Genomic DNA, 24,253 nt, shown 5'->3' with positions numbered 1-24,253 from the left:
GACTGGATTCTACTATGAAAAAGACCACAATTAATACAAAATAAATGTGCTAATCCAGGGACAGCACATTCACTTTATATAAATTATAAAATTACAAAATTAGGTAAAGGTTCTCCATGTCTCCAGACATTTGTCTCAAATGGATTTTCAAGCTTTAACACATACCTAATTTTAGCTTAGGATAAGAATTTTTCCTAATGGAAACAAAATCCTCTATTAACCACACCAAAAATTCTTAAATGTACCTCTGAAAGCTGGTACAAGTTGAGGATTCAAGGCACAATCACAATATGCAAAAACAGCTGAGGCTTCTGTTCATTTTAACATTTCACAGGAGCCCCAAGTGCCAACATTTTTACGAGAATCCCTCAGGAAGAAGTCCCCCCTGAGGAAGTGGTGTACTCTGACTTACAGAGCAAGCTAGTGCGATGCAAAATTTATTCCCCTTCTTCTAAGCCGTGACTTGCAGGAAGTTCAAGAGTCAAATTTTACACTTGATAACAGCAACATGTTCCCTTTTCCTTTCATTTTCACTGATCTTGTTTTTCTCCCTTTCTGTTCATATTATTACCATTGCTGTATAGGTCTTATTTTGGTATCGTGCTTCAAGTTCTTTTGGGAAAGAGGCCAGGTATAAATACATTTCAAATACAGACCAAAAAAGCAAGCAAATACTGTAATTATTTTTAGGATATAAAAGACAGCATCTATGCCTTCACAGCACACCTTAATAAAAAAGCAGTATTTCTGAATTACCTTAAGAGACCCCTAGGTTTGACACTACCAGGCCTGAGCTCATTAAGTCCCCAATTCCCTGATTTTACCAAGAACAGACCTATTCCCTGAGTACAACCTTAGTTATCTTCATCAGTTCCCACTCTGGTGGGGAAGAGCCCCAAAGCTAAGGGATAAGAAGTTGTATGTGCTTAGCTCTGTGGCCCTAGATAAGTCATTAACATGTGACAAGAAAGCAACTGGGGCGCTTGGGTGGCTCAGTTGTTAAGGGTCTGCCTTTGGCTTGGGTCATGATCCCAGGGTCCTGAGACTGAGCCCCGCATCGGGCTCCCTGCTCGGTGGAGAGCCTGCTTCTCCCTCTCCCACTCCCCCTGCTTGGGTTCCCTCTCTCGCTGTGTCTGTCTCTGTCAAATAAATAAATAAAATCTTAAAAAAAAAAAAAAAGGCAACTAATTCTCCTACACTACAAAACTCATTATAATTAGGTAAATGCAGACTTGTTCTTAAAAGTATAGTATAAATGGAAGATATTACTATCATACATACATATTAGAAGCCTAATGAGCTTAAGAACTTTACACTCATGGCAAAAATTTTTCATTCCAAATTCATAATAGTTTCTTTGGCAACAACATGATAGAGGCAGAGAAGTCATATAAACACTCAGCGATGCAGACACCAAATAATGAAAGAAAGCATTTCTGTACATAAACATTATTTATGCCTATTTTCATTTTTTACACTAAGATGTAAACATCCCATTATCCAAAATAGCGGTGAAAAAACAACAAAAACAAAAAACAAATTAAGCCTTTAAAGACAGCTGGTGAGTTTTAAAGTGTCCTTGTTGAATGATCCAAACACCAAACACTATAATTCAATAATTCAGTAATATGGAGAACCAAACTGAACCAACTGGTAAGAGAGCTATAAAGTATCAATATATAGCAAAATCGCAGAATGCTCCAACTTCTTGGTTAACTGGATATTTACAAGAAAACTCTTCCTGTTTTAACCATTAGTTCAGAAAAATTTTTCTAAACTGAACCACTTCACTCTCCTGGCTCAGTAAGTACAAAATGCCAAACATAAATCAACTTTATTTTGCTGATTTAGGATCATGTAGTATATCTCTTGGGGTAGTTCTCAGAAAATACATAATTTCTGTGCGGTTTTGTTAGAGTCAGAAAACTGAAATGGAATTTCCCGTTTTAATTAAATCACTGACATTACAAGCTTATTGTCTTCCTTTTGCCTCATTCTCCTAAAAGGTTCTAGTTAAGCAAGATTTTACAGTTGCAGACGTATCTGCATATACAGGTTCAGGCAAACGTGGTGGTTCAATGACTTTACCACTCTGGATTCCTCTGCTTAATAAATACACTTAGTAACATGAATTATACGTATTGGGTTCACCGTCTTCTGGGTATCAAATTTTAGTACCTTATATATACTTTGCTTGGAATCTTTTCTTTCAAAACAAAAGAAAATCATTAATGAAGTTACCTTCCAAAACCAGGAGAGTTGCAGATTTTGCTAATGGAATCAAACTGTGCTTCCTATATTATTAATTCATAACTGCTTGAACAACCTTTATAATGTTATCAAAAAGCAAACAAATTCTCTAAAAGATACTAGGAGCTGAACTCCTCAAAGACACAAAATAGTAAGAGCTGCTGGAAGAAGTTACCTTCTGATTCTCTCAGTACAGTTCAGTGTTTCCACAGAGCAGGACTCACACCACTGGTAGCACACAAGAGTATTTAAGGTGGTACACAACACAGCAGTAAATAATACAGAATCACAGTGAAAATGTCATTCCCTTTACAATTTCATCCTTCTGATAATGCCACAGAAAGCACCCCATTTTGGTGCTGGGTAACATCTATCTCACTGCACCAAGCAGGCTTCTTGGATTCAGAGCCTCGGGAGGCATTAGGATCTAGTTAGAATTTAATAACATCTTTTGTTTTATTTTGTAGTTATTCCTGCTAAATCGATGCTGGTTTTCCTCTCGGAGTAGAGATTAGTTTGTTTTTTAAACTATTTGAAGATTTAAAAGATAAATACTAAGAAATAACAGTATAGGTAATACTCAAGTGATTGAAGTATGGGGCACAATGGCTATAGAATCTAACAAATCACATGTTTAAAAAGTAATTTCAAAAGGAACTACAAACATGGTCTAGAAAGGAAACATATGTTACTGTGTTTTCAATACTTGTGATGTTCTAGAGATAAGCTCAAAAAAGCCTTCTCCTGTATCAAGTGGTTTCCAGATTAGATTCAAGCGAAAATATAAAAGGAAAAAGAACCAATTCCACACCATCCTGGACTTCATAAACTCCTGGTACCAGAAATGTGCAAATAATCGGATATTTAGCAAGTTGTCTGAAACATAAACTCCACGGCATCTTTTTATTTAGGCTCTACTTATGTCTCACAAAGGCGAACCCAGGCTGCAGAGTTCCCGCTTGGTCCTCAGAGCATGTACCACACACGTTTTGATCGAACTCTTCAGAAGGATTCCGGACCGCTGGCCAATTCTTCCAATGGCTTCTGACCGTTCCTCCACTGTCGTGGCCCTGTAGAGGGAAGTCTCCTCCTCCTCTGAATCATCATCTCACGGCTAACATGAGGAGTCTGCCTAGCAGGTACTGCACGCTCCCAGGCACGCCATGCTGACTTAAAACAAACGGGACGGTTGGACAGAAAGAAAGCAGAGCTTCTCGAATGTGGGGAACAGTTTCTTCATCACAGTGGCAGTTAAGATATGCTCCCTCTTCCTTTTTCCCCGGGAGCCAGGGCAACATGTCTGAAGGATAGTGTCAGACATCATAATCAGGAGCCTTGCCCTGGGCTTGCCTGAGCCAGATCTGCAGTGTAACAAACGCCCCCACAGTCACATGAAAGAAAAGCTGCCACAGGTTGCGCAGTTCATAGAGATACATGTTGCACAGACAGATTAAACCAAAAGTCAAAAAAGATTTGACATTCCGCCAGTTGGTGTAGTAGACAAGTAAATAACACTGTTCAAAATATAAAATGAAAGATGATTAGGCTTACAAGAAAAGAAATAGATGCTTCTACTATCAAATTTTAACAGGCCACAGAGTAAAATTTAAGAGTGGAATAAAGGGATTTTTCATCTACAGATAAGATAATGTAGCCTCTTTAAGACATTCAGCTATGAAAGCTCTACAGCTTGAAAGGAAAACAGATTTTTCCTTTTATGTTTGTCATTTGTCAAAAGACACACCACTTTGTATCATATTTAAAATGGAGTTACAACTGGATGACTCCCCTGCAAACAGGCTGAACACATTCCTCAAGGTGACAGGCAACTATGAAGCATTCTCAGGGTCTGAGGGGATTCCATTGCTCATTCTCACCCCAGAAAAGTACAAAAAAACCTCAAACAAACCATGGCAAAATGGTCTCATATAATCTGAGTCTGCATATTAATGAAATCCACAAATATTTACTGATCCCCCATTAAGTGCCTAGGAACTAATAAGCAAGGTAGAGTATCTGAGATAGATAGAATTCATTCAACAGATGTTTATTGAGGGCCAGCTACAAGTTAGGCATTGTTCTTTAGCTTCCAGTAAACAAATAAAGCCCTTGCTCACATGGAGCTTAAATTCTAATGGAGGGAGAAAGATTATATATATAAAAGATCATATATATGTATATAAAATACCAAATAGTTATGTCTTAAAATAAAAGATGGAACAAGGGGACAGAGAATGTAGTAAGTGCTATTTTAGAAAATATAATAAAGAAACTACCCCCCACACGCCCCAAATCCTGGCATTCACCTTTTCCTGCTTTATTTTTCTCCACAATATAACCATAAACACACTTCAAAAATATGCTTGTTTTGTTATATATATATATATTCTTCCAATAGGATCTAAGCTTCATGAAAGGAGAGATTTTTTTACTGTCTTGTTCACTCATTTATCCAGGGCCCAGAACAGTGCATGGCACACAGTAAGTGCTCAATAAAAATTTGTTGAATGAAAGAACTGTTTTCCAGAAGGTATCTAAAATTCACAATCTGCTAAATACAGGAATTATATGTGATTACAGTCTTAAGAAAGAAGCAGAGTCTTTGTGTGAAATTCTATCCAGGCTTCAGTACAGGAAGGACTTCAAGGTGTTTGCAACAATGCTGAAAGAACGTGGAAATGTTCTCTTAAATCTTTTTATTTCTTATACAAATTAGGACTTTGCTTACTTAAAAAGAAGACTGCTATCCGAACAAAATGAACTGTAAGGACTTATTTTGACTGATTTTCATTGTGTAAAAAAAGTTGGAAAAATAATTTTTCCTTTTGAAATAATTTTAGACCTAGAAAAGAGTTGTAAAAATTGTAGAGTTTTTTTTTTTTTTTTTTTTTTAAGATTTATTGGACAGAGAGAGAGACGCAGCGAGAGAGGGAACATAACAGGGAGAGTGGGAGAGGGAGAAGCAGGCTTCCCGTCGAGCAGGGAGCCCGATGCGGAGCTCGATCCCAGGACCCTGGGATCATGACCTGAGCTGAAGGCAGACGCTTAACAACTGAGCCACCCAGGCGCCCCAAATTGTAGAGTTCTTATACATCCTTCATCCCGCTCCCCCTAATGTTATCTTCTTGTATAACCACAGTATAATCATCAAACTACAAAATTAACATTGATACAATACTGTAGACTAATCTACAGACTTTATTGGAATTTTGCCAGTTGTCCTAAGGCTCTTTTTCTGATCCAGAATCCAATCCAGGATTCCCTATTGCATTTAGCTGTTATATCTCTTCAAATCTGTCATAGTTCCTCAAGTCTGTTTTTCATGACCTTGACAGTCTAAAGAATATCAATCGGTTATTCTGTAGACTGCCCCTTAATTTTGGTTTGTCTGATATTGTCTCAAGACTGAAGTGAGGACATGCAGTTTGGGCAAGAATACTACAGAGGTGATGTGCAGTGTGTCTTACAATTGGTGATGTTAACTTTGATCTCTTGGTAAGGTGGTGTCTGACAGGTTTCTCCACTGTGAAGTAACTATTTTTCCCTTTGTAGTTAGTAAGTTGTCTTGTGGGAGGAGAAATAAAGACATTCTCAGGTGAAAGACTAACAGAATTTGACATCTACAGATACACCTTAAAAGAATGGCTAAAGGAAGATCTCTAAGCAGAAAGGAAACAATAAAAGAAGAAACCCTGGAACACTGAGAAAGCAAAAAGAACAGTCAGCAAGGGGCGCCTGGGTGGCTCAGTCGTTAAGCGTCTGCCTTTGGCTTGGGTCATGATCCCAGGGTCCTGGGATCGAGCCCCGCATCGGGCTCCCTGCTCTGTGGGAGGCCTGCTTCTCCCTCTCCCCCTCCCCCTGCTTGTGTTCCCTCTCTCGCTGTGTCTCTCTCTGTCAAATGAATAAATAAAAATCTTCAATAAAAAAAAAAAAGAACAGTCAGCAAAATAATGTAATAGGTTCTCCTTCCCCTCTTCAGATTTCTAAATTGATGACTGAAGTAAAAATTCGTAACACTGTCTGATGTGGTTCTAAATATACGTAGAGGAACTATTTAAGACAATTATAAACAGAGGAGGGCAAAGGGACATAAAAGGAGATACAATTTCTATGTTCCACTTGAACTAGTAAAATGACAACACCAAAAAACTGATAAGTATGCCTAACGCAATACCTAGAGCAACCACTTAAAAACTATACAAAGAGGGGTATGGGTGTCAGTCAGTCAAGCGTCCCACTGTTGATTTTGGCTCAGGTCATGATCTCAGGGTTGTAAGACTGAGCCCGCGTCGGGACCCAGGCTGGGTGTGAAGCCTGCTTGGGATTCTCTCTCCTTCTCCCTCTGCCCCTCCTTCCCAATCTTGCGCACACGTGTATACTCTCTCAAAAAAAAAAAAAAAAACCAAAAAAAAACTATGCAAAGAAATAAACTCAAAAACACTACAGATAAATCAAAATGGAGTTCTACAAAATGTTCAAGTAACCCACAGAAAGAAAACATAAAAATGAAAACCAGAAAACAAAAAATAAGATGGCAAACTTAAACCCTAATATATTAATGTTACATTAAATGTAATGGCCTAAATACAACAATTAAAAAACAGAGATCAGCAGAATGGATTAAAAACAGCTTTTAATCTGTCTACGAGAAATTCACGTCAACTGATATAGGCAAGGTGAAAGTAAAAAGATGGAGAATATATTATGCAAACATTAAACAGAAGAAAGCAGAAGTGGCTATATTAATATCAGATAAATATATTTCCAAAAAAGAATGGGCTAGAGAGGGATATCATTATATAAGATATTATATAATGATATATAGTGATAAATGGATCAGTCCACTAAGAAGGCAATATATCCTAAATGCATATGAGCCAAATAACAAAGCTACAAAAACTGATAGAACTGAAATGAGAAACATACCAATCCACAATCATAGTTGAAAACTTCTAATACTCCTCTCTCAACTGACAGAACTAGACAGAAAATCAACAAGGATAGAGAAAAACTGAACATCAACCATCGCAACCTAATTGACATTTATAGAGCACTTACTCAGCTACAGTAGAATACACATTCTGTTTAAGTGCTCATGGAACATATACCAAGACAGACCATATTCTGAGCCACAAAATAAATTACAACAAATTTAAAAGAACTGAAATCACACAAAGTGTTTTCCAACCACAATGGAATCAAACTAGGTATCAATAATGGAAAGAAAACTGGAAAATCTCCAAACTCTTGGACGCAAAACACAATTCCAAATAATCCATAATCCATAGGTCAAAGAGGAAGCCACAAGGAAAAAAATTTTTAAATACACTGAATTAAATGAAAATAAAATGCAACATATCAGCCAATGGAAAGAGCCAAATATCAACTGACTGATGAATGGATAAAAATGACATGGGGTGTGTGTGTATCCCATTTTATATATATATATTCATTCCATTATATATATATTCCATTATATTCCAATATATATATTCCATTATATATATATTCTATTATATTCCTATATATATTCCATTATGTGTATGTAATATTCCATTTTTATATATATATAAATTTAAATATGTGTGTATATATATATATATATATATTTATAATGGAATATTACTCAGCCTTAAAAAAAGAACGAAATCTGACCATTTGCAATGACATGGAGGGAGCCAGAAAGTATTATGCTAAGCAAAGTAAGTCAGAAAAAGGCAAATACCGTATGATCTCATTCATATGTAGAATTTAAGAAACAAAATAGAAGAGATGGAGGGGGTGAAGAGAGGCAAACCGGGAAACAGACTCTTAACCACAGAGAACAAACTGAGGGTTGCTGGAAGGGAGGTGGGCAGAGGGACGGGTGAAATAGGTGATGGGTATTAAGGAGGGAACTTATTGTGATGAGCACTGGGTGTTGTATTTAAGTGATGAATCACTAAATTCTACACCTGAAACTAATATTACACTATGTTAACTAACTGGAATTTAATAATAACTTGGAAAGAAAAAAAAAAATGAAAAAAATGCAACATATCAAAATTTATGGGACACAGATAATGAAGTGCTCAAAGAGAGAAATGTATAACACTAAAAGTATATATTACAAGAGAAAAATTCAAATCAGTTATCAAAGCTCCCATCTCAAGAACCTAGAACAAGAGCCAAATAAACCCAAAGCAAGCATGAAGAAGGAAATAATAAAGAGCAGAAATCAGTAAAAATTAAATATATGAAAAAACAAAACAAAGAGCAGGTTCTTTGAAAAGATCAATGAAATTAACAAGGAAGTCTGACAAAGAAAAAGAGCAGATACAAATTATCAATATGAGGAATGAAGTAGAGGATATCACTACAGATCATACAGACACCAAAAAGAGAGATAGTAAGGGGATACTACAACCAACTCTACACACACAAACTTGGTAAGATGAAATAGACCACTTCCTCATAAAATACAAACTATCATAATTCACATATTATGAGAAAGATAATTTGAATAACTATTAAGAAAATGGAACTTAATACAGATTATATAGTCACAGTAATCAATACTATGTGGTACTGGCAGAGAGACTAGGTACATAGATCAATAAAACAGAATACAAAACTCAGAGATAGACTTACACAAATATGTCCAACTGATGTTTGACAAAGATGCAAAAGCAATTCAGGGGAGGAAAAAAGCCTTTTCAAAAAATGGAGCAACTGGCCATTCATTCACAAGCAAACAAAACAAAACAACACAAAACCAAAAAAACCAAAACTCAAAACCAAAAACACAAACACCCCTCAATCTAATCATCTAAGTCTCACATTTCATACAACCTTATACAAAATTTAATTAAAAATGGATCATGATTTTCAAAGGTGTTTTTTTATAATTTTTTTAGTATGTTAGTCACCATACAGTACAACATTAGTTTTTCATGTAGTGTTCCATGATTCATTGTTTGTGTATAACACCCAGTGCTCCATGCAACACATGCCCTCCTTAATACCCATCACCAGGCTCACCCATCCCCTGTCCCCCTCTAAAACCCTCAGTTTGATTCCCGGAGTCCATAGTCTCTCATGGTTCGTCTCCCCCTGTGATTTCCCCCCTTTATTTTCCCCTTCCTTCTAATGTCCGCCAGGCTATAGCTGATGCCAGAGCATTTATCTAAAGACAGTCTCTTTGGAGTCTCTGGCCAGTGCTAGGATGACTTCCTGCCTGGAAACAAGACAGGGAAGTGCTGGAAGGGGTGCATGCCAAAAGGGCTGGGGCCTGAAAGCAGTAGGGCTCAGTTAGTGAAACCACCAGAGTCAGCTAGGGAGCTTTAGAGAACACATCAGTGCTGTCCTGCCTTAGACCAATTAAATTCTAAACCTCTGAGCAGGGTGGGAGAAGGAAGAGAGCAAGCAGTTATATTTTTCAAAGCTCCCCAAATGCTTATAATAGGTAGCCAGGGTTGAGAACCCCACCATTCCAGGGCTTCCTTTAAAACTTGCTTCTGCCACTGGACTGGGCCTCCTCGTGAGAGGCTTCCGGAAAGAACAGGGGAAAGAAGAGGACATTGCCCAGGAACCTGCTCCTCATAGCACCCTCCTCAGGAGTTGGCCAGGGCTTTCCCTCTGCTCAGCACTTGGCAGAAACCAAGTGGGAAGAGAAAAGAAGATTATGGTTAGCATTGCCTGCCCTCACAGAGCTCTCAAAACAGCTGGGGAGTCCATATTAGCACATGAGAAACGGTGGCAGAACCATGAGGCATTAGGCTGCAGCCAGGGTTCAAAGGACAGATTCTGAGAGGTCCACGGGGCGGGGGGGGGGGGGGGGGGCAGGAGGTCGACATGGAGGAGATGGAGCCTCCTAAAGATGTGTAAGAGAGGGGCACAAAGGGAGTACGAGGAAGGCAGTTACGAGAACAGTGCACAGAATGAGCAGAGTCACAGAAAAGGCCTGGGGTGGCACAGTGACGAGACCACTCTAGGGTGCAGGATGTCCCTGGAGAGTAGCAGGAAATCCACTTCGATGATTTAAGCAGAGTGGGGCCAAATTATGGAGGGCTGATGTACTAGCCTGAGTAATGTAAGCATCATACGGTAGAGAGTACAAAGACACTGTGGAGTCTTGAGTAATGATAGTGTTTTCCAGTAATCTAACAGAGTATTCAAAGAAACCAGAGGTGGCAAGACTGAGTAATACAACAATCCCAATGTGAAAGACAAATAAAGGCCTATGTGGTCACTGTGGAAGCACAAAGAAAAAGAATAAATCCTAGAAATAGGTTTACATTCTAAATAAATAAACAAATAAAAATGGATCATGAACTTTAATGTAAAACATAAAACTAAAACTTTTAGAAGAAAACAAAGGAGAGAATCTTCAGGGTCCAGGAGTAGGCAAAGAGTTCTTAGACTTGAATCAATGGAATTATAATGGTGACAGATGGTAGTTACATTATGGTGAGCACAGCATAAGGTGTAAACTTGTGGAATCACTATGTTCACACCTGAAACTAGTTAACACTATGTGTCAACTATACTTCAATTAAAAAAAAAGTTCTTAGACTTGATACCACAAACATATTCCATAAAAGAAAGAAGTGATAAAATGAACTTTATCAAAATTAAAAACTTTTGCTCTGCAAAAGACCTGGTTCAGAGGATGAAAAGACAAGCTACAGACTGGGACAAGATACTTGCAAATTACATTTCTGACATGGGTTAGATGGCTAGAACTCTCAAACCTGACAGTAAAAACCAAATGATCCAATTAGAAAATAGGCAAAAGACATGAAAAGACATTTCACCCAAGAGGACACACAGGTAACAAATAAGTACATGAAACAATGTTCAACATTATTAGCCATTAGGGAAATGCAAATTAAAACCAATATGAGGGATCACTACACACCTATCAGAATGGCTAAAATAAAAAATAGTGATAAAAACAAATGCTGGAGAGCATATGGAGAGACTGGATCACTCACACAATGCTGGTGTGCGTGATGTAAAATGTAAAATGTGTATGTTAAAATGGAATGCCACTCTGGAGAACTGGTTCTGTTTCAATAAAACTAAGCATGCAACTACTACAAGACCTAGCAATTGCACTCTTGAGCATTTATCTCAGAGAAATGAAGACTTATGTTCACACAGAAACCTGTACATGAATGTTTATAGCAGCTTTATTTATAATAGCCCCAAATTGGAAACAACCGAGATGCCCTTCAATGGGTGAATGATTAAACAAACTGTGCTACATCCATACCCTGGAATACCATTCAGCAACAAAAAGGAACAAACCATTGATGTACGCAACAACCTGGATAAATCTCCAGAGAATTATACTGAGCAAAATAGTGCCAATCACAGAAAGTTCATACTATATGGTTCCCTTTATATAACATTACTTAAAATGAGGAAATTTTAGAAACGGAGAACATATTAGTGGTTGCCAGAGATGAGGGGGCAGGAGGGAAGTGGATGTGGCTCTAAAAGGGCAACTTCAAAGGGGTGCTTGTGGCAATAAGAATGTTCTATATCTTGCCCCCATTGACATCAATATCCTGGCTGAGATAATGTGTTATAGTTGTGCAAGATAGTACTACTGGGGGAAACCCAGGTAAAGGTTATATATCTCTCTTACAACAATCACAATTACCTCAAAATAAAAAGTTTATTAGGAAAAACAACTGTATACTCACATATGTGTCTGCAACTTACTTTATAAACTAATAAACATACTATAGGCATGTACATACAAAAAGAGAGTGAGATATAGAAAGTGTTGCAAAATGTTAATAATTGGTGGCTGTAAGTGTACTCGTCTTTCAAGTTTTCTGGAAGTCTGAGAGTTCTCAAAATAAAGCACTGAGGGGAAAAAAGAATAGTCTCTAGTTTCTAGATCCTTTGATTTCCTCTTTCAGATGTTCCATAGCAAGATTACTCCTATTTGGCTGAGCTCTGTGTGTCCCTAAGTACCCACAGCCTGGAGAAAAAGACAACAAACTATGTAGCCTTAGCCTCTGAGGACTGATCTAAAGGGGATTAAAAAACACTCTGACAACTGGAGACGGAGCATGTTATAGGGTAAAATATAATCACGTATGTTTTATTGTGGAAAAAGCCAGCGTCATTATCACTCTGCTCAGCATATTTGGAAAGCATGCAGTTTCATGCCTGTCAATAAGAAAACTGGCTTTTTGCTTTTCTTTTTTAAAGCATGAATCCATTTAACTTCTCTCAAGTACAAGAACCCCTGAGTGACAGCGCTCCTCTGAGAACTCTCTTCAGCTGTTCCGGGGAAGGCAGCAGAGGTGTGTTATCTCCCCCTAAACAACAGCACTGATCTGGAGTCCTGCAGACCCGGGCTTGAGCCGCTGACTGCACAAACTGGCTAGATGGGCCTCAGTGAAAAATGGCAATCATAACAAGACTAGCATGGGATTTCCTGTGAGGATTTCCCGGGCACACGGAATATAAAGGGCTTAAGCACACAGTAAGAGCGCAATACAGTTTGCTATTATAAGTAGTCTTTAAAATTATTTCATTAAGGCTCTTTGATAAAAAGTAATTTTTAAAATATAAATAAATAAATGAATAAAATCATTTCATTAAAGCCAAGCAGCCAAAAGTACATTTTACAAGAACTCCTCATAAAATTATTTTAAAGTTAACATTTACCTCACATTGTTTTAGAATCATATGAAATAATGCATATAAGAGTTATAAAATTATAATTTTATAGCTTTATGGAAATTATACAAATATAGGAATTGTGCTTACAAACAGCATAATATAGTGGAATGAATACAATATTTAAAATCAGAAGACCCAGAGTTAAGTCCTGACTCTACCGCTTACTGGGCCATGTGCTTTCTGGATAGTACTCAAACTGCCTCAGATTTCTCATTTTCAAAAATGAAATAATATCCTCTATGTGATAGAACTGTAGAGATTAAAGTTTAAAATCTACACAAGAATACTACATAAAATTAAAGCACTTGTGACATTAACAAGTGTTCACATTTCCTGCATGAAATGTCATTCATTACAATTAAATCTGTCAAAGTGTGTAGAAAATTTCTAAATACAAATGATTAAGAAACATTAGGGGCTTTTAAAAAACAGGGCCACTTGAAACTAAAATCTCTAATCTACCTTTACATAAAGTCAAATGCATATATTCAAAGTATTTCACTAGAGACTTCTACTGAGTTTTTTAGGTAGCCTTACGTTTGCAGTCCTGAATCTTTCTAACATTCTTTCTATGCAAGCCAGAGAAATGTGTCGCTTACAAAAGTTAGGTCAAAAGGTATTGCTTGCTGTACCATGTTTCAGCAAAGACATTCCTCAGTTTGAGTTACTGGCATGGTTACCCCTCCCGTCCCTACAAATCTGTGCTTCCTGTCTTCTCAGGAATGCCAGTACCCATCTCCCTATCAACAGCTGCAAAGCCTCCTGGCTCTGTAAGTCTTCAAGTCCTAGTAGTCTTCCTCCTCAGTGTCACTCCCTCACCCCCGATCGCTACTGCCATTCTCAGAGTTCACTCTCACTGCCTTCTGCCTTAAGTAAAAGAATCACCTCCCAGCTAATTTCCTTTCTTCTAATTTCTCTGCTCTGGCAATCCATCCTATTCCTCACTACTAAATTAAATATCCTAAAGTCCTGCTTTTGCTGTTCCCTGTTCAAAGACTTTCCCAAAAGTACAAAATCCTCACGCTGAAGTATAAGCAGAGCCCCGAGACTCAGTAATCAATCCCCAAAAAATCTGGAAATAGCCTTTACCGCCACAGGCAGATGACATACTACCACGGAAACCTGGCACAGAAGAGTGTTAACATTAAGTACACTGGGATCTAGGTCCATTCAAAATAGAGATGTAGATCATAAAGCTAACAGAGGCTCAAAGAGAGGCAAAGAACTCAGACATTATTTTTATTTATTTAAGTGCACAATTAAGAGAATTAATACCTGAAACAAACAATAATAGGAAAGTGTTTCTCAAAAATTGGAGAGAACCTACCTGGTAAAGGCAGGCTGCTGTTCCAAGGAAAAATGCAACAATGTAATTAAAATCTTCACCATCACTCTGCAAAAAACAAAATTAAAAATTACTTTTTTCCTGGTGGAAGCCCATTTCCAAAAATAATCCATCGATACGGCAATGTTTATGCACAAATGGTCAAATTTTTATCAAAATGGCATATAAAAATTCTCAAGAGTCCTAAAAGTTCCAAGGAGTGTGAGGTACAGAGACTACCAGTCTTCCTCTATATTTTGGCCCATCAATTTCATCTTACCCATGTGTGAAAGGTGAAATGAAAATGAAATCACTTATGTCAAGGGGTTTTAAAATGGTGTCAGAGGCCATCTCCTCTAGATTTACGCACGTCCTCACCTGATGAAACCATGAACTTTGAACTGGGCCAAACTACAAATATTCCAAGGACTCTGCCCGAACCCCTGCAATTTGCTACAGTAAGAGAATTTGCTTAGGGACAGCCTTAGCAACCAACTATATTCAGCCAAGATTAGTTTTCTGATGCCAACACCAAACAAAATTCTTTGTAAACAACACATACAAACATTCCTTTCTGTCTTCTTTAAACTCTTGATTTTGTACCCTAAAGGGACACAATTTGGGTTGCTACCCAATCTGTGCTCCCCAAGTTGCAATTCTGAGACCCCAAATAAATGCTCTTGTTTTATTTCAGCTCTGCCTCTTTTCTTAGTCAACCCAAGAAAAGATGTAAGCCAATGGGAAAGTTTCCACATAAAGTAAAAAACCTCTCTTCTCTACTGGAAAAACAACAACAACAACATACAAAAATGTACAACCCCCCAGTGGCCTACAAAGTCAGTCCTGCTCACTAGGATCACCACGTGACTCAAATAAATATTGACAAACCTTACTATAAGGTAAGTACATCATTGAATCGTCCAATAAAGTAATTTGACATGATTAAAAAAAAAACAAAAACTGAAAAGTTACTGTCCACTAGAGTGTGCTAAATCCCAATGAGAACAGTCACACAGGCTGTGCAAGAAAAACAGCCACCCAGAAGAAAAAGAGATACATCATACGCAGAATGTTTCTTTTCAAAGAAAACTAATGGAAAACTAACAGAAAACCCAAGTTTTTCTATTCTCTTTTGATTCTTCTTAAATATCTACATTAAATTTCTTTCAGTGTTTTATGAGGTAAAACATAAAGCCCAGGCAGGAGCGTTACATTTGGCCCTTATTTTAGAAAAAATATCTTTACACAATGAAAATTTTCACAAGACATGGGAGTGTCTCTCATGACCATATCTTCATGAAATAATATAGAGAAAATTCCTTTTCCACTTGCTATTGGGCAACAGAACTGACCATAAGGCAGAGGGAGAGTTGCTTATCTTAGTGAGACGATCTTAAAATAGGAACCATTAATCTGTCTGGGATGCTTAGGTCTGTTCTACCTCAGAGGCGTGGAAGGTCACGAAACCTTTCTAACTTAAATAAATCTAAGACTTTAAGTTCTGCTTTTTTCTTAATCCTTTATTTTTTAAATGATTTTTTTTCTGATTATAAAAGCATATGTTCATTGTATAGAATCCGGAAAACAGACTGTTACAAAGAAGAAATTCATATAGTCTATAATACCATAACCCTGGGATTATTACCAACCATTTCATGTATTTCCTTCCGATCTTTCTATACAAAAATATATGTACATTAAAAAAATGGAATCATACTTTTATATATTGCTTTTTAGTACTACACATTATATCATAAACACTTTCTCAAGATACTGAATATTCCTCAACCACATGATTTGTAGCGATTATATAACCTTTCACTGTGGGGATATAACATTGATTTAATTACCCTATAATTGGATATTGTTTTTTTCCCTTAATTTATAACATCACTTTATAACTCTCCTAATTGCCTTTGGAACACTTAAGAGCATGTTCCTGGAGTCAGTCAGACCTGGGTTCAAGTCTTTACTTACTATCTGTATGGTCTTGGACTATTTAACTTCAATTTCCTTTTTTAAAAAATAAAAGTTGTAGAGATTAAATAACATTTGCAAACACACAGAACGCTAACCGCACACAGTAAGTACTCATTCATTCACCAACTTCTCTCTCCCTGAGGTTACTGTCTGCATCATTTATCAGATAATTAGATTACCTTCTAGTATTGTTTAAACCTGTAGTATACTGGCCTTATCTTCTCAAGTAGACCCCAACCTTTTTTTTTTTTAATTGAGGTATAAGTGACGTATAACATTATATCAGTTTCAGGTGCACACCATAACAATTCTTTATTTGTATATATTGCAAAATGATCAGCACAATAAATCTAGTTACCCTCTGTCACCAAAGTTACAAAACTTTTTCTTGTGATGAGAACTTTTTAAAAGTTCTCTCTTAGCTATTTTCAATATACAACGCAATATTATTGACTATAATCACCATGTTGATGTTACATCCCCATAACTTATTTATTTTATCACTGGAAATTTGTACCTCTTGATCCCCTTCACCCATTTTGCCCACCCCCCCAATCCCACCACCCTAACCTTTCTTCAAGGCAGAAAATCAATCTTAACTACTTGCACGAAACTGCACATAGTAGGAATTCAACAAATGCATGCCAAGTTGAGTTGAGCTTAAAAAAATCTATTTCTACTTGCCAAAGATTGTCTATAAATATATTTTCCATTCAATAAATACTCATTAAACACTTAGGAGTCAGGTATTATATTACTAGACCTAGAATAGAAGACAACTAAATCCATATGAACTCAAGGAGCTTACTTTCTGATTAAGAAGACAGATATATTAACCAACAATTCCCATTCAGATAACCGATGGGACAGGTGTGTATACAGGGTATAAAGGAGACTACTGGAGACACATCTAATTCTGCCTGGAGAAAAAAAGAGTCAGAAAAGGTGCGCTCGAGGAAGTAAAGCTTAATCTGAGTCTTGAAGAATGAACTAGTGGAAAGGTAGAGAAGGCAGGGAGAGAATTCCAGGCAAAGGGAGTAGCACACACAATCTCAAATAGGAAAGAGCCTAGGATGACTCCAAGTCTTCTTGTTAAGGAAACATTTGAATGATACCATTCACTAAGTTGGGAATACAGGAGGAAAAGGAGGTTTGAGAGCAGAAAAAAATGAGTTCATTTTGGACGTGCTATTTTGGAGGGGCCAGTGTGATATCCAAATAATTACATTTCATAGATTTAAGTCAGCTTCAGGAAAGAGTTGGATCTAGAGATCCTACTTTAGTCATCTATTTAAACAGTTGCTAAATGAAGGCCTAGGACAATCAAACGTGAGTCTTAATTCTTGACTGGCTCCTAGAATGGAGAGAGAAAAAAAACTATAAAAGATATTTAGTCAGTTGTAGAAATTTGAATATGAATTTTATATTAGATAATACTGCACTGATCTTAAAAATCTTTGGTGTAATAAAGGTATTGTGATTATGTAGGAGGATTCCTAGTCCTTAAGGCATACATACTGAATAATTTTGAAATAAATTGTCATGATACCTACAATTTTACTTTCACATGATTCAGGAAAGAAAGAAAGAAAGAAAAAGAACGGTAAGGAGGTATACAGGTGGGTGCTAATTATATTGTTTTTTAAATCTTTTTGTAAGTTTGAATTCTTCCAAAACAAAATGCAGTGGGAGGAAAGGGGAATACAAATTTTTTTTTAATGCTATGCAACCACTAAAATGAATGTAACAGATCTCCATACACTGATATAAAGTCATCTCCTACATACTGTCAGGTGGAAAAGATCCAACTAAGTATGGAGTATACTGCCATTTATATAGAAACACTTTGAAAACAATTATATAAGTAAAGATATAAATTCGTATGTACTAGCACATACACATTATCCCTCTAGGAGGATAACCCAGTGGTTGACTCTAGGGAAGAGAGATGGGAAAAGAATGACTTATTGTGACAACAGGCTTTGGAATTATAGGTTTTGAAACTGTAGGCATGTGCACACTTTACTGTGTGAGGATGTGTGGGTATGTGCACAGATTAACTTCTTTTAAAAAGGCCATCATGAGGGCGCCTGGGTGGCTCAGTCGTTAAGCGGCTGCCTTCGGCTCGGGTCATGATCCCAGGGTCCTGGGATCGAGTCCCACATCGGGCTCCCTGCTTAGCGGGAAGCCTGCTTCTCCCTCTCCCACTCCCCCTGCTTGTGTTCCTGCTCTCACTGTCTCTGTCAAATAAATAAATAAATAAGATCTTAAAAAAAATAAAATAAAATAAAAGATAAAAAGGCCATCATGAAAATACCGAAAGAGAAGTTGAAAAGTTAAGAAGAATATAAAGCCAAGGGCAGAACTTTGGAGAATGCCACTATTTAAAGGACAGGTGAAGCAAGGAAGTTTACCAAATAAACCGAGGAATAGGAAGACAAAGAAAAAAAATACAACAGGAGAAAATGGTTTCACGAAAATGAAGGGATAAGAGAATGTCAAGAAGAAAATGTAACAAACTATTAATAGTGATTTATTGGCTTCTAAGTTTTCGAAAATAAGTCTTTCTGAAATTAAAAAGAGTTACTTTTAAAAGAAAAAACTGAACAGCATGTGAGGTGAGGCAGAGAGGCCACATAAGACAAGGCCTCAAGAGTGGCGGCAGCGTTTGGCAATCAGAAGGATACCAGAGAGCTTACTGGTCAGTATGTGAAAGAATTGAGAGCAGAAAAGAGGTCACAAGAGACTAAGAGAATAGAGGTAAGGGAGTGGGCACAACAAACACAGTCTATTCTTTCAAAAAATGAGAAGGGAACATACATCAAGAGGCTGGTTTGTTTGTAAAGATCGGCAAACTGTGGCATGTTTATGAGCTAAGAGAGCCAGTAGAGAGGAAAATGACATGCAAGTGAGGGAACAGCTAGCGGTTGGGGGAAGGTGGGACAGAGGTTCAGAGTGGGGGACAGAAGTGAGTGTATGTGGTAAGGGATGAGGCAGGGGTGGAGTAGGGCTGGGAAGGAGGAGGCAGACATAAAGAGTTCAAATAAAAATTTTTAAAAACATCACTTTCACCTGTAGGGGAATGCTAGGATACCAATATATTGAAGTTGTCTGTAGTGGCTACTACAAAGCAGAAGTAATCAATTGGGAAATATTCACTTTTTAATCTTAAGTGGAAAAAAGGGCACAAACCTATATAATGGATATGACATGTATACGTGTTTTTGTATATATGTATATGTTTGTATGTATGTGCATATATATATACAGAGAAAATTTGGAGATGATTTTTATTTTATTTTATTTATACTTTTTCCCTCTATTCTTTAACAATGAGCACAGAATCAGGAAAAATACTTTTATTTCTTTTGAAAGCCAGCAAACAAGCACTGCATCTTAGTATAAATATTATGCCACTAAATAAATAAAAAATTTCTGCTGAGCTTTAATAGGTAGAAACAAATATATGGGAAATAAAGAACTCAAGGAATAAAAGCAAGCTGATTACTTCTGCTTTGTAGTAGCCACTACAGACAACTTCAGAATCAGTCTTAGAACGCTAGTATTGAAGTGGTCCTTGAGGCTCTGTAGTCTAAAACCTGCATCTTGCAGAACAGGAAAATGAGATCCAAGAAGGTAAAATAACCCATCCAAGGTCACTAAGTTAGTTACTGGCAGATGCGACCCAGGCAGACTGAATTCCAGGCCAGCATTTCTACTCCTGTATCAGAATCCTCAATTTTTTCCTAATGCACCACATGCAAATTATTTCTAGGGTGGTACCAAGCTTAATTAATATCATTGTCTCAAGGTTCATCATTAAAGGAACACAGGCACTATAAACCTAATGTGATAAAAGCTTATTTATTCACGAGGTGCCAATTCACAATAAACTTATTAACATCTCTAAACTCAGAACAAAGTTAGGAAATGAGTGAAAATAATCTAATTTACACATTACTGTGAACACCAAATCAAATTTACCAGCTTAATATAAAACTGTACTCATCCTACACCTCCCCAGTTTGAACTTACATTCCAAAGAAATGCTTCAGTGCTATATATTTCAATAAATTCCTCGTTTTTACTCTAAGAGGCAGTTATTAATTTAGAAGAAACAAACGTGCTGAATCTTCAAACAATGTTAACAATATACAGGAATGTTGATTCATGCGGGTTCTCAAATTTAAATGTGCCTCAGGCACCAACTTACATACTAGAAGATAAATGTGGCAATCATTTTTTGCATTCAGGAGTTAAAATTCATGGCCTTAAAAAGGTAAACTTTAATATCAATATACTGCTCACACTCAGCAAACAGAATACATATTTTCAGCTAGATCTGAAAATAGGATCCCCAAATAAATCCTTGGCTCTTCAATCAAGTATTAAAGAAATGCTGAGGCCACTTACTCTGTGTACTGCCTTCCTGCCTCCTCTCTGACCACCATGATTTGAGTAACTCCACGATAGTTAACTTCCAAACAGGTTAAGTTTAAGTCCCATGTCCTGGAATCTGCACTTGAATCTACATAGCACACCATCTCAAAAAGATCTTTTACTGACCAAAAATTATCTACAGTGACTCTAGGGATTATTTCTAACACAAAATACAATGATGAACCACAGAGAAGGCTGAGAGTATGTCTTAAATTCAATGGCTCTAGTGAGATTAAAAAGGACCCTTTTACCCAATACGAGTCATGAACAATAATAAAATAGATTCCAGTGAGAGAAAATTAAAAGCAAGTCCCCAATTCTGTATATATTTCCAGGTTAACTTGGGCTGAAAGGATGTACTTGTTGAAGTTAATCTAATTTGTACCCCTAATTCTATCCTGTTTAAACTCTAAATTTATCACAGTGCCCTCTGCAATCTGGCATTCCTTTCTCTCCTTCTGTTTTTTTGGGTTTTTTTTTTAAGATTTTATTTACGTATATGAGACAGAGAGAATGAGAGAGAGAGAGAGAGAGAGAGAGCACATGAGAGGGGGGAGGGTCAGAGGGAGAAGCAGACTCCCTGCCGAGCAGGGAGCCCGATGAGGGACTTGGATCCAGGGACTCCAGGATCATGACCTGAGCCGAAGGCAGTCCCTTAACCAACTGAGCCACCCAGATGCCCCTCTCTCCTTCTGTTTGACTACTGTCCAGTCCATCCTTTAGGACACAGAATCCTTAGAAGATAGATATTTCCAACGCTACAGAGTGCTCCTTCATTATTCTTAGAACAAGACATGGAAAAATATTTCCAAGCACCAGTAACTTACCAAAACATTTTTCCTCTATACTGATCTAAAATTCCCAATGACTGGAGTAATAGGAATCTCTACTTTTAGTCCAATGAATTTCCAAAAGCAGTGATTCTCACTTAGGTGAGAAGATCAGAATTTGCTGGAAAATCTTTTTAAACCACCTATGAGTGACAAACTACCTGTGGACTAAATTCCTCCCAACTCTGTACTGTTTCCTTATTCCTTTCTGTGAGCATCCCTGTTTTAGAAACCTCAATTATTGATGAGTGTATGTGGAATATGTAAGGTGGCTACGACAGAACAAAGATTTAAAACAATCCTAAAGGAACCAAGTAACCAGGTGTCCACAGTTTCTAGACAGCTAAAAATCCCATATGGACCAATTTACAGTTCCTTGGATCAGATGAGAAGGAAACACTGTTGGAATAAATTTAGTCTAGGACAACAGTGAAAAAGAAAGAATTCTGTATCAACCATTAGAAAGACACATCTCAAAGATATAAACATCCATTGAGTGCCCAAATTATAAATGATCTACTAATAAAAAAAAAACCAACTTTTTCCCTACTTGTAATTTACCCCATACTTCCTTCACACTCCAGCACCACAGTTTTAAGGAACCATTTAAAACAATCAAAAAACCTTGAAGCGTCTAGGGAAACTGTGGACTCTAAGACAGAGGCAGTAAGAAGCTACAAAAACCCAGGAAAAATGCTCAGGCTCCCTTTAACCCCTACAAAAATATTTACCTTTACTTTACTGAAATGTTACTTGAAAATCTCCTTATTAGGTTGGGTTAACCGAAGTTGTCCTTTTTTTCTTTAATGCTTAAATAATAGGTGCTAATACTCATTTTTATTACTTAAAATCTGAATAGTATATTCATATGGTTCAAAGAATAAAAATAATATACAAGGCATATACTGTGAAGAGTCTCATTCCTACCCTGCTTCCCATCTATCCAGTTCCTACTGCATTTTTTAGTCTCTTATTGTTCCAGAGTTTCGTTATGCAAATTAAAAGATATTACTATTTTCCCTGGCCATCTTTGGTGTGGGTATTTGGGGCTGAGTTGAGAGGGACTAGTGGGTGCAGGGTCAGGGGATCTCCACTGGCTTTCTCAAAATGGCCAGCATTCTCAGAGGGCACAAAATTGTACACCTGACCTACAACATGAATCACATTTCTAGACCCAGGTTCCACCCTGGCCAGGATACTGACATGCCCTCCCGGCCTGTGTGAAGGGGAAGGCTCAGCCCCTCCATGAGAAGAGAAAGCCAATCCACCATTTCCTAAGAGGTGGCTGGGTACAACAGGCTGTACTTTAACTGCTAAGTGGAGCCACACCTCATGAAAAATCAAATCCCAGAGGCTGCTCCTCTCTTCCCGGTCTTTGTTTTAATGTTGGTGTGTGGTATGCATGTGTGTGTGTTTAAATTAATGGATTTTTATCTTTAGAGCAGGTTGACAGAAAATTAAGCGGAGTGTGTACTACAGAGAGTTCCCATACACCCAGCTCTTTCCCTGCTCAGACTTTCCTCATTATTAACATCTTACATTAATGTGATACATCTGTTACAACTGATGAGCCAACAGTGACACATTATCACTAACTAAAGTCCATAGTCTACATTAGGGTTCACTCTTTGTGTTGTATGTTCTTTGGGTTTTGACAAATGTATAATGACATAACCACCATTACAGTAACATACTGAAGAGTTTCACAGCCCTAAAAACCCCGTGCCCCAACTATTCATCCCTTCCTACCTCCCTCCAAACCCCTGGCAACCACTGATTTTTTTTACTTACTGTCTCTATAGTTTTGCCTTTCCTAGGAGGTCATATAGTTGGAATCATTTAAGTATGTGGTTTTCTCAGACTTCTTTCATTAAGCAATGTGCATTTAAGGTTTAGCCATGCCTTTTTGTGGCTTGAGAGCTCATTTCTTTTTATTACTGAATAATACTCCATTGTACAGATGGCCAGTTTCTTTCACCTTTTGAAGGACATCTTAGTTGCTTCTGGTTTTTTGAAATTACAAGTAAAGCAGATATAAACATTCATGTGCAGGTTTTTGCATGGACATAAGTTTTCTATTCATTTTAGGTAAATATACCTCGGAGCATGATTGCTGGATCATACAGTAAGGCTATGCTTAGCTTTGTGAGACAGCCAAACTGTCTTCTGAAGTGACTGTACCCTTTGGCACTCCCACCAGCAATGAATGAAGAGTTCGTATTGTTACATATCCTAACATTTGGTTTTGTCAGTGTTTTGGATTTTGCCATTCTAGGAGTTTAGTGGCATCTGATTGTTTTAATTTGCAATTCCTTAGTGACATATGATGTTGGACATCTTTTCATGTGCTTTTTTGTTACCTGTATATCTACTTTGGTGGGGTGTCTATTCCATTCTTTTGCCCAATTTTTAATTGCATTATATACTTTCTTGAGTTTTAAGAGTTCTCTGTATGTTTCGGACACATGCCCTTTGTCAGATGTGTTCTGTAAATACTTTCTCCTAGTCTGTGGCTTATCTTTTCATTCTCTTAATGTCCTTCACAGAACAAAAGTTTTTAAACTTCCATGGATATTTTTGGCGTTGTATCTAAAAAGTCATCACCAAACCCAAGGTCATCTCGGTTTTCTCCTGTTATCTTTTATAAGTTTTATATCTTACATTTAGGTCTGTGATCCATTTTGAGTTAACTTTTTTTTTTTTTTAAAGATTTTATTCATTTATTTCACAGAGAGAGCGAGAG

General features: G+C 37.2%; 1 protein-coding gene across 1 annotated transcript in view; it reads right to left on the bottom strand.

Annotated features, from left to right (window-relative positions):
- Positions 1–1,359: 1,359 nt before the first annotated feature.
- The window catches only part of SEC22A (SEC22 homolog A, vesicle trafficking protein), a 72,760-nt gene continuing 49,866 nt past the window's right edge, over positions 1,360–24,253 (bottom strand). The window contains exons 7-8 of the mRNA XM_021692364.1: positions 14,264–14,329; positions 1,360–3,764 (exon numbers count right to left, since the gene is read on the bottom strand). Coding sequence (XP_021548039.1) covers positions 3,564–3,764; positions 14,264–14,329 — 267 coding nt within the window. The 3' untranslated portion in view covers positions 1,360–3,563. The remainder of the gene's footprint in view (positions 3,765–14,263; positions 14,330–24,253) is intronic.

The sequence above is a fragment of the Neomonachus schauinslandi genome, chromosome 1 (genome assembly GCF_002201575.2).
Source record: "Neomonachus schauinslandi chromosome 1, ASM220157v2, whole genome shotgun sequence".
In the NCBI taxonomy this organism is placed as follows: Eukaryota; Metazoa; Chordata; class Mammalia; order Carnivora; family Phocidae; genus Neomonachus; species Neomonachus schauinslandi.
The sequence above is the reverse complement of the archived record's forward strand: the minus strand, read 5'-3'. Positions and strand labels throughout refer to the sequence as shown.